At 40.7% G+C, this 11,569-nt stretch overlaps 1 protein-coding gene across 1 annotated transcript; it reads right to left on the bottom strand.

Annotated features, from left to right (window-relative positions):
* Positions 1 to 2,477: 2,477 nt before the first annotated feature.
* Positions 2,478 to 4,154, bottom strand: LOC118363702 (ADP-ribosylation factor-like protein 4C). The gene has a single exon (XM_035744847.1). The coding sequence runs from the start codon at positions 3,651 to 3,653 to the stop codon at positions 3,075 to 3,077; it is 579 nt and encodes a 192-aa protein (XP_035600740.1). The 5' UTR covers positions 3,654 to 4,154; the 3' UTR covers positions 2,478 to 3,074.
* Positions 4,155 to 11,569: the final 7,415 nt, after the last annotated feature.

The raw sequence follows: 11,569 nt of genomic DNA on the forward strand, positions 1-11,569 counted from the left end.
GCTGGTGTCTTCCATTCAAAGCCTGAGGGCCTACCTGGAGACTACCAAAGAAAAGTTCTGATTGGATATTTTTTCTCTTGGATATTAACCCTTCTTTTTCCAACACAAACTGAAGAAATTCAATAGGAAGATCAATACAATTAAGACAAAAAAAATATGAAATCAATGAAAATAAAATGACAAATTATAGTATATAAAAATATATACAGATTTGTGTCTATCCTTAGGCCATCTCTGAGGGCGTAGAGGGCCCTGACAGTTCCCCACTGGGTTTGTTGTATAATACTGAAAATAATAAATACAAAAATCATGGTGTGATGTATTTTTGTGTCCCTCCTTTTAAATGCCCCTTTCTTTGAAGGGTAAAGTGTGTGGTTGGTTAGCATGAACTGGTCTGGGACGTCCCATCCTCAACATTTCCCGAGTGGCGCATCAGTCTCGAGGCATCACTAAAGACACCCTGGTTCGAATACAGGCTCTATCACAACCCGACCGTAATTGGGAGTCCCATAAGGCGGCATGCAATTGGCCCAGCGTCGTCCGAGTTTTGCCGGTGTAGGCCATCATTGTAAATAAGAATTTGTTAGTTAAATAAAGGTAAAACCTAAAAATAATCTGCCTAAATCCATTAGCCTCTATACCTGAGATGTGACTGTGCGCACACATTTTTGTCACACTGTACAAGCAGTTTGTAAATTTAAAAATGAATAATTTATGTTGGTATAGCTCTTCACTTTTTAAATATTCTACCTCCTACTAGAAAATATCCTGTTATAACACAGTTGTAAAGATATACTCAGATAAAAACCATTTCAACACAAATCCTTTTGCATTGGACAAACAGCCGACAAATTATTTAAATTTAGTAAAAATGTCAGTCAAATAAAATTACCTCCACACTTATTAGCATACCATTAAGTGTCAATACCTCTCAGGAAAGTAAATAAAAGTACACAAGTTTTGTTGACAAACATTTTAATTTTGGAAAAAAATGGTTTGTCTTACTGTACATAGTTTGTTTTTTCTATTGTTGGCTGGCTTTAATTCTCCAATAATATTTTTTTTTAAAACAGTACATTTAGGTTTTTTTTGTTTTATGTATGGAACCTTTATACTACTACCAATGTAGCCGAGGAAGTAGCAATAATAACGGGGGTGTGTATCATACTATTGAAGTTAGAACACATAGGTTGCAGTCCAAACACTTAAAAAAGACACACCCTTGTCCACTTACCCTCCCCTTCTGCCCTTGCGGAATCCCCGTCGCCATATTGGAGGGCGGTTCAAATGATTAGCCAAGCAAGGGAAATTTGCAACGTAATCCCATCAGCCCTTGTTTTTAGTCGGTTTTGAGAATCTACAATTATGTTCACTCTGGGGCCTGAAACTCCCCATAATTCAATTAGTGACGATTGTACATCCGCTAAGAAAAGTCCGCAAAAAATTAAAGACAGCATTAATGGAGAAGTCAACAAACAATTGTAAGTAAAAACAAATGCAAATAAGTTAGAAAGTGTGCTACTAATGTACACGACGGCACAAACACCTTGTAATATGTAAATATGTTTTTGTTTGGTTATCTTTTGGAAATTGTAGAAATAAAACATTTTCCTCCTTCAGAAGTTCCAGCTAGGCAGGCTAACGTTAGTAAGCTAATTAATTTGCTAGCTATCATACAGTAGACTAATAATTATATATTTAATATAAGTAGACATGCACTCATAATTGACTGTAGCGCATATATGAAAACACAATCATTATATGAAAACACAATCATCGCAGGATGAACGAGTGATTAATATTCGTCCATGGGTCGTCCATTTAAAAATCATTCCTTCCTCCCTTTCCCTGCAAGTGTATACTTGTCAGACGTCATGAAACTTCATCAGAAGTGTCCACTTATTTTGAGGGCTGAGGGGATCGGGTGTGTATTTTAAATGTTTGGACTGCAACCATAATGTCTCATGGGGTTGCACTTCCAGCATGTCGTTACCATTGTTATCAACGTTCTACAGATACCGCAGCATATTGATGTCAGACTGATGATTTAATGCTCAGTCTTTCTGAACGGGGGCTAATGACTGTTTCGTTAAAGTTACACTATCGTGGCCTGGAAATGCGATGATATTGCTAAAGAAGACAAATAATTAGTAGAAAACAACTTTGTCGTGAGATAGCAAAGTTTGTCAAGAAATAGGTACAACGCTAACGTTAGCTAGCAAAAAAATGTTTGCGCTCCCTTCAATCTTAGCTAGCGAGCTAAAGTTATACTGCATCTAAAGTCAATCTGGCGACATAACAATAATGACAAAAGTTTTGTCGTACTATTTATTTGCTTCCTTTCGGAATGTCATCGCGTTTCCAAACTTCAGACTAAATCTTCCTTGGCACTTACTGACTGCATTGAGTAGAATGCTCAGCTGGGCATCAGTCATAAAACAAACATTCAAAACAATATTGTGATGAAACGTGCAAAATATGAATAGCCTTCTTTATTTGAAAGACACATTAAACCCAATATAGGCTATTGTATTCTACTATAAAACAGCACTGTTTGCCAAGTTATCAAAGGAGTAGGGGAAATATTAGAACGAAATGGACGGTCTCTCTCAAAATGTGTTAGTGACATAAACAGAGCATGCAAAGTGGAAAAATTATAAGCACATTGATATTGATTAATGACGTTCATTCCAATCTGGAAATAATGTTTGCTACTCCAGTCTGTCAAAAATTGCTGTGTAGGGCATTCACTTTCCAGGGGGAAAAAAACTATTGACAAGAAAATACTGTGAAGCAGCAACAAACAGGTACCACCAGCCTGTCAATGACATTTCTGATAGCAAGAGGCAAGTTTTTATTTTCCTCCCCATGTGTGATTGAATGTAACAGCACAGCTAAAAGTGACTAACTTCACCAATAACCCCAAAGCTATACAGTGTATCATTTAAAAAAAAAACACTGCAAGTGTAACCTTCTGCATAACAAGAATCACCTGACATACCTAGTACAGCAAAAGTCATGGCACAGTAGTAGGCAGCTCAGAAGATAGGGGTCAACTTTACAGTAATGAGTCTTTATCTCTTTTTCTTTTGTTTCAATGATTTCCTTCGTTTCACAATCATTTCATACAGTTGATCCATGCCTTCATGGAGCCCTTCACCAATGATGGCACATGCAGGCTGGACATGGTAAGTGGTAGAAGGGCTGAGCTCATGCAGTGCCAGTTGCTTCTCAATCTCATGGACAGGTAGAGACTTGGGCAAGTCCTGCTTATTGGCTATCACCAGTAGTGGAGTCCCTTGGTTTTCTGCGAATTTGGTAACTTTATGCAGTTCTGTTTTGGCTTCCTCTAGTCTGTCCACGTCCACTGAGTCCACTACGTAAATAATGCCATCCGTGCACCGACTGTACGATTTCCATAACGGTCTTAGCTTCTCCTGTCCCCCGACGTCCCAAAAATGACAACTGATCCCTTTGGCGGTACCGTTACTTAGTTTTATCCTCTCGGTGTTAAATCCGATTGTGGGAACAGTGTTCACAAATTCGTTGAATTTCAGGCGGTACAGGACAGTCGTTTTACCGGCGGAATCTAAACCCAGCAAGACAATATGCAGGGACTGAAAAGCAGCTATGTTAGAAAAACTGTTACCCATTTTACGCACTGGTGAATGAGAAATCAAATAAGAGGCACCTGCTTTATGCTAAGCATACATATGGGCTATATCTTAGATCTCTGTGAAAAAAAAGTAATTGTTGTTCCATCATCTGCTATTGCATTCTGCAAGCACGCATTTCTCAAGGTAGATAACTTGTATGGATTGGAGAAGAGCGCACGGTCACAATTAAATACTATCCGAAATTGTTATTGCCATCAGTCCCCTTGGTCTATAAAAGCTGCGATGGATGCAGTCACCTCTGTGGCACGTTGGCTCCCGACGCATACAGCTGCAGCAACAAATGCTATTCAATAATCGGATGCTGCCTAACAATCCACCACGAGATGTTGTATTAACATCTCATCTTGAAGTTAATTAATATGCAAATGCTGACCTTCTCTGAAGAGGCCAGGTAGCAGAAATTCAGAACATCTCTGTTATCAGCGAAAGAAATAACATTCTGACGCGAAGCGCTTGTGGAGAGACTGTTGGTTCACAAGGTTGCCACAGTGGTTACCATTCAGCGTTGCGCACACATATTAGTCTACTACACTAGGAGACTCCGCCTTCGCGCAGCAGACAAATCAGGAATGTTATAGAGTTCAGCATGGAGGGGCGAAACTTCACATTACCGGTGCCACATGTGCATAACGGCAAGCAACCTACACCAAGGGAAACGAAACCTCAAGGTTGCAAAACTTTGTACAGTGTTACATTTATTTATTCATTAATGTATTTATTAAAATACATTCCTGGCACCTTTGTAGGCTATGACATACATATACAAATAAAGATAAAAATGAAGAATATGTAGGCCTATGACATGAGTACAGCATCCATAATTGAGGAGGTGGAGTTTAGACACATTTTTGCCAGGTGTTTTTATTTTTTGTTGTTGCCAGGTATGCCTATTGCCTTTTTTTGTATGACCCATGGCAAGTTCTATTGAATCACCCGTGGCACGTAGGCCTACATTTACAGCACATTACAAAAAATGCATGTGTTGAAAATATTCACCACTAGATGTCAGGACAACTCCTCAGTAGGCTTCCAGTTCCATCCTTCAGCTTTATAGCAAACTAAGTGGCAGGGCTGCCGTTTTTATTGTTTTTCAAATGAAGGAGTGGGCCTTTAATGTACAGCCTGCCTCAGGGGTTATTATCTAAGCACCTAATATTTTCTCCATTTATCACAGTTCAGCCAGAGCTGCATTTTATTTTCGGATCAGCCTTTCCTAATCATATTTGAGACAATTTAGGGTAGGACTATTAGTGTATGCCTATGCTTTGTAACTAAATAGTTTATGCATAAATACACACATATTGACTTTTTGGCTAATAGGCTATATATTTTGTTTGTTCATACGTTTTATCCCAAAAAAGGCAAACTAATTATACAGCTCATCTCAAGGGGGGAGAGAGAGAGAGAGAAAAGAATGATGCTCCCATTAGGATGCAGTCAAGGGAGGCTTTTCTAACTGTGCAACCTGACTCAACAGGGCTGTGTTCCCCACTAATTGCTTTCTATCCTTGAATGGCTCATTGATGCAGCATGTGGTGGGAGCTGGGATCAATAAAATTAAGAAAGCTGAGACTTCACAAATCAACACATTGCAAATCATGTTGCCCTATCCAGCTCCCTATAGGAAGACAATAGGGGTCTCTCCCTCTCGCTCTCTCTCTCTCTCTCTCTCACTCTCTAGCTCTCTCTCTCTAGCTCTCACTCTCTAGCTCTCTCTCTAGCTCTCACTCTCTAGCTCTCACTCTCTAGCTCTCACTCTCTAGCTCTCTCTCTCTCTCTCTCTCTCTCACTCTCTAGCTCTCACTCTCTAGCTCTCTCTCACTCTCTAGCTCTCACTCTCTAGCTCTCTCTCTCTCCATGTGAAATGTCACTTATTCTTTATTGGTGTTTAACCAGTCCTACTGCCTGACACCTGAGACACCCTTCCAGCCAGGCCGGCTCATGCATTTTACAGTAGCTCTAATGTAAAGGGCTTCAGTGGCAAAAGGAGGCAGCAGCAACATTGATTTCCTTCCAGTTCTCTCCGTTTGCGTCTCAACTGGCAGTCTTTTCCCTATGTAGTGCACATGTTTTTACCAGAGCCATTGGATGTTGTCAAAATTAGTGCACTATGTAGGTAATAGGGTGCCATTTGGGATACAAGTGTTACTGTAGTTTTGATGGGGCAAATAATGACACAGGCCAAGTCTGCTTGGTGTTCTTGGTGGCTTGTAGCATTTCTGCCAATTCACTTTGTAGCCCAAATCTTATCTTACTATGTAATGTAGTTGTAAGTTCTGGAACCTTGAAAGTTAAACCAGAAATATCTTTTAGTTCATGTTGTACATTGTTAGTTTTAAAAGAACATTTGGTGCCAAACAAAGGAATTTTAATAGCCTACGGTTTCTGTATATTATACCTGAAAGCCTGATTAACAGCTAAATGAGGATACACTTTATGTTCTAACTTCTGCTATATCGGATTCTACGTTCAGCGAGGTTTGACATATTTCCTTATCTGAAATCGACAACACACACTCAGAAGTCCCTTGACTTTGTCTTCCACTCCATTTCCAGTGTACCTGGCACTGCCTCTGCTATGGTCCAGTGGACACAGCCTGCCTGCAGAGGAGAGGGTACACTACAGGTGGAGGGAGAAACAGTGCTGAAACACGGCCTCTTTTTTTCAGATTAAAATGGAGACTACACACACGCACATGCACAGACCCATTCACAAACACAGTCGTGGCCAAAAGTTTTGAGAATGACACAAATATACATTTTCACAAAGTTTGCAGCTTCAGTGTCTTTAGATATTTTTGTCAGATGTTACTATGGAATACTGAAGTATAATTACAAGCATTTCATAAGTGTCAAAGGCTTTATTGACAATTACATGAATTTCATGCAAAGAGTCATTATTTGCAGTGTTGACCCTTCTTTTTCAAGACCTCTGCAATCTGCCCTGGCATGCTGTCAATTAACTTCTGGGCCTCTGGGCCACATCCTGACTGATGGCAGCCCATTCTTGCATAATTAATGCTTGGAGTTTGTCAGAATTTGTAGTTTTTTGTTTGTCCACCCGCCTCTTGAGGATTGACCACAAGTTCTCAATGGGATTAAGGTCTGGGGAGTTTCCTGGCCATGAACCCAAAATATCGATGTTTTGTTCCCCGAGCAACTTATAGTTATCACTTTTGCCTTATGTCAAGGTGCTCCATCATGCAGGAAAAGGCATTGTTTGTCACCAAATTGTTCCTGGATGGTTGGGAGAAGTTGCTCTCGGAGGATGTGTTGGTACCATTCTTTATTCGTGGCTGTGTTCTTCGGCAAAATTGTTAGTGAGCCCACTCCCTTGGCTGAGAAGCAACCCCACACATGAATGGTCTCAGGATGCTTTACTGTTGGCATGACACAGGACTGATGCTAGCGCTGACCTTGTCTTCTCCGGACAAGCTTTTATCCGGATGCCCAAACAATCAGAAAGGGGATTCATCAGAGAAGATGACTTTACCCCAGGCCTCAGCAGTCCAATCCCTGTACCTTTTACAGAATATCAGTCTGTCCCTGATGTTTTTCCTGGAGAGAAGTGGCTTCTTTGCTGCCCTTCTTGACACCAGGCCATCCTCCAAAAGTCTTTGCCTCACTGTGCGTGCAGATGCACTCACGCCTGCCTGCTGCCATTCCTGAGCAAGCTCTGTACTGGTGGTGCCCCAATCCCGCAGCTGAATCAACTTCAGGAGATGGTCCTGGCGCTTGCTGGACTTTCTTGGGCACTTTCTTCACAATAATTGAACCGCTCTCCTTGAAGTTCTTGATGATCCGATAAATGGTTGATTTAGGTGCAATCTTACTGGCAGCAATATCCTTGCCTGTGAAGCCCTTTTTGTGCAAAGCAATGATGACGACACTCGTTTCCTTGCAGGTAACCATGGTTGACAGAGGAAGAACAATGATTCCAAGCACCACCCTCCTTTTGAAGCATCCTGTCTGTTATTCGAACTCAATCAGCATGACAAAGTGACCTCCAGCCTTGTCCTCGTCAACACTCACAACTGTGTTAACGAGAGAATTTGTGGAAGGGCTGAAATGCAGTGGAGATGTTGAGGATTCAGTTCATTTGCATGGCAAAGAGGGACTTTGCAATTAATTGCAATTCATCTGATCACTTCATAACATTCTGGAGTATATGCAAATTGCCATCATACAACCTGAGGCAGCAGACTGTGAAAACGAATATTTGTGTCATTCTCAAATCTTTTGGCCACGACTGTACACACACACACACGCATGCATCTACAGAAACACATACACACACACAAGCTGTTGTGAAGCAGGATTTGCATATCGTCTTTAAACAAACAAAAAAAATGTATTCTATACTATTCTATTAAATTATATTTATTTATAGATTAAATCAAACGTGGCAGCCTGTCACGTACTCACAATTTCTTATAGGAGCTTGAAATTATGTGTGGATTAGAATAACATACATATTGAAATGGAAAAGCAGACCACTCAACACATCTGAACACATTGGACCCATTCTGTTGCTAGGCACTGGCCATTTCAAGAGCCTTGTCGTGTTCCTGAGACGAAAGGAAACGTGTCAAGGTATAGACACAACAAGGATGCATTCAATGGAGAATAGCAACACCCAGTAGACTTAATTTTGAGCTCAGACTTAAGCAACGATGAAGGTTAAAACCGTAGAGATACAATGCAATACAATAGAATACAATTTCATTCTGTGGCTAAAACACAGAACAGCCTATTTAGAATGACTGTATGGCAGAAATCTACTGTAGGCTAAATGAAACTCCGGTCTTGTGTTAGGACTGCTATCATCCAGAAGGCGAGATCAGTACGGGTGCATCAAAGCTGGGACCGAGAGACTGAAAAACAGCTTCTATCTCAAGGCCATCAGACTGTTAAACAGCCACCACTAACATTGAGTGGCTGCTGCCAACACACTGACTCAACTCCAGCCACTTTAATAATGGGAATTGATGGAAATTGATGGAAAATATATCCCTAGCCACTTTAAACAATGCTACTAAATATAATGTTTACATACCCTACATTATTCATCTTATATGTATATGTATACACTGTACTCTATCATCTACTGCATCTTTATGTAATACATGTATCACTAGCCACTTTGTTTACATACCCTACATTACTCATCTCATATGTATATACTGTACTCAATACCATCTACTGCATCTTGCCTATGCCGTTCTGTACCATCACTCATTCATATATCTTTATGTACATATTCTTTATCCCTTTACACTTGTGTGTATAAGGTAGTAGTTTTGGAATTGTTAGGTTAGATTACTCGTTGGTTATTACTGCATTGTCGGAACTGGAAGCACAAGCATTTCGCTACACTCGCATTAACATCTGCTAACCATGTGTATGTGACAAATAAATGTGATTTTATTTTGATTTATAATTCCTATATTAACTACAACCTAAAACTTCTTACCTAGGAATATTGAAGACTCATGTTAAAAGGAACCACCAGCTGTCATATGTTCTCATGTTCTGAGCAAGGAACTGAAACGTTAGCTTTCTTACATAGCACATATTGCACTTTTACATTCTTCTCCAACACTTTGTTTTTGCATTTATTTACACCAAATTGAACATGTTTCATTATTTACTTGAGGCTAAATGGATTTTATTGATGTATTATATTAAGTTAAAATAAGTGTTCATTCAGTATTGTTGTAATTGTCATTATTACAAAAACATTTTAAAATCGGCCGATTTAAATCGGTATCAGCTTTTTTGGTCCTCCAATAGTCGGTATCGGCGTTGAAAAATCATAATCGGTCGACCTCTAATAATAATCACCTTCTCATTTGGAGAGGTTAGAAGAGGGGATGCTCTAATAACCTCCTATTGATTATTTAAAAAATGCAAAAAATGTAACCATTATTTAACAAGGCAAGTCAGTTAAGAACAAACTCTTATTTACAATGACGGCCCACCCCAGCCAAAGCCGGACGACACTGGGCCAATTGTGCACCACCCTATATGGGACTCCCAATCCCAGGTGGATGGGATGCAGCCTGGATTGGAGAGATAAAGACAGAGAGAGAGTGCCATTATCCCTTCGCTGCTGAACCAGTGAGACCTTTACTCCCTCCTGTCCTGTCCTCCTGACAGTACTCTTACTCTCGTGTGCTGACACCTGACAGTATGATGTACAGAAATCTACAAGACTCCATGGGGCATTAGTGAGAAAGTGAACAGGAAAAGTAAAAACAAGGCCATTTGGTATACTGCTTAGGACAGCATTTTTATATGGCCAGGCCTAGAGTAAGACAACTGTAACTAGCCTACACTGGTTTCTGAAACTAGGTTAGCAGGCTTTTGTTGCCCGGTTCGGTTATTTATTTTTCACAGATAAAATATTGTTGAATATTGTAGAAACATTGAATTGAAATTAACAGGATTTAAGATGATTACTGTGTGTGGTGTTGTAGAGTGTGTAGACCCTCCCCCTCTCTCTCCCTCAGTGTCAGGCTGTTGGCAGTAGAAGCTCAAGTGCTTTTCCCCTCTTCTCAGACAGAGGCAAGCTCACTCCCTTGGCAAGTGTTTATATGGAGAGGTTACCATGGAGACAGCAAATCATCAATGCAGCACATTCAGCCAATATGTTCTCCCTCCCTATAAAGTCACATACGCACACACGCACGCACACACACACACACACGGAGTCAGGGACAGAGGTGATTATCATGATCCCAGGGAGACAGGATATGAAATCTAACAACATTTAGTAAATGGGACAGGCATCGCCCTCAGGTCACAACATCTACCGTCGTTAGACAAATGATCACATCATCATTACCTCAAAAGGGCGTCCTACGTTATAAAACCCACTAGCCTAGGCACCTCTTTTGCCAATAACAGCTCATTTACAGTTTGAGAAATTAAATAACACATGAGGTGAAACATGGGCCTGGGAAACTAAACCCCTGCCCTGTCCCAAGCTGAGGAATTGAAGCTTATCTGAGAAAGTGATGATTGTAGGCCTGCTTTGCATTTGTACTTTGCATTTGCGTGAGCATTTCTTTCACAGCCATCCTCAATGTTCCAATACGCTGTGTATCGTCTGGGCTGGCCTTAGTGTCTCATGGGCATTCATTGGTTTATGCATGATTCACAAGCAGAGGGTCGAACCCCAGACAATGGCGTGACCCTCTCTCTGAGCACGCACGATGAAGGCCATTGAGCTGTAACCAGGCGACGGGCAGGAAGGAATGTTCATCTCCATGGTGACTCATGGAAGCAGGAAGAAGGGAACTGAAGGTGCCCCTCCGTCACCATGGGGAGTCTGTCTCCGTTAAGGGAGGAATAATTATCATAGATTTAGTTTAGTGAATTAACCCCATTATTATTAAAAAGGTGCGACAGGACAGTTACACAATAATAGATGTGATCTATACGTTTAGGAATGCAATGTTGTCTGGCCACTCTTCTCATTCTCTTTTTTGCTCCCCCTCTTTCTCTTTCATCCTCCTCTCTTTTGATTGATGGGGTGGCACATTTAGATCAGAGCTATGGAAATGACATTGATTCAACTGCTGCAGTGCCCTTTGCTAGGCTCTAATGAGAGCTCTACCTTCAATATTGGGTACAGAGAAAGTGTCATATATTTAAACATCCTTCTACTTAACTATGTGTAATGCCTTGGCTTAGGTAGCCACTCTCATATCGCTTGAACTCAGATAAACCAAGGCCTCTCATGAACTCAAACAACTAGTGACGCAGGGCCTAATCCAAGCACTAGTCATATCCTGTCTGGACTACTGCAACTATCTGTTGAATGGGCTCCCCGCTTGTGCCATCAAACCCCTGCAACTTATCCAGAATGCCACAGGCCATCTGTTTTTC

Source organism: Oncorhynchus keta, chromosome 30 (assembly GCF_023373465.1).
Source record: "Oncorhynchus keta strain PuntledgeMale-10-30-2019 chromosome 30, Oket_V2, whole genome shotgun sequence".
Taxonomy (NCBI): Eukaryota; Metazoa; Chordata; class Actinopteri; order Salmoniformes; family Salmonidae; genus Oncorhynchus; species Oncorhynchus keta.

Bases quoted from the DNA above. Each gene is read 5' to 3' on its own strand.
- LOC118363702 (XM_035744847.1), bottom strand. From the start codon at position 3,653: ATGGGTAACAGTTTTTCTAACATAGCTGCTTTTCAGTCCCTGCATATT.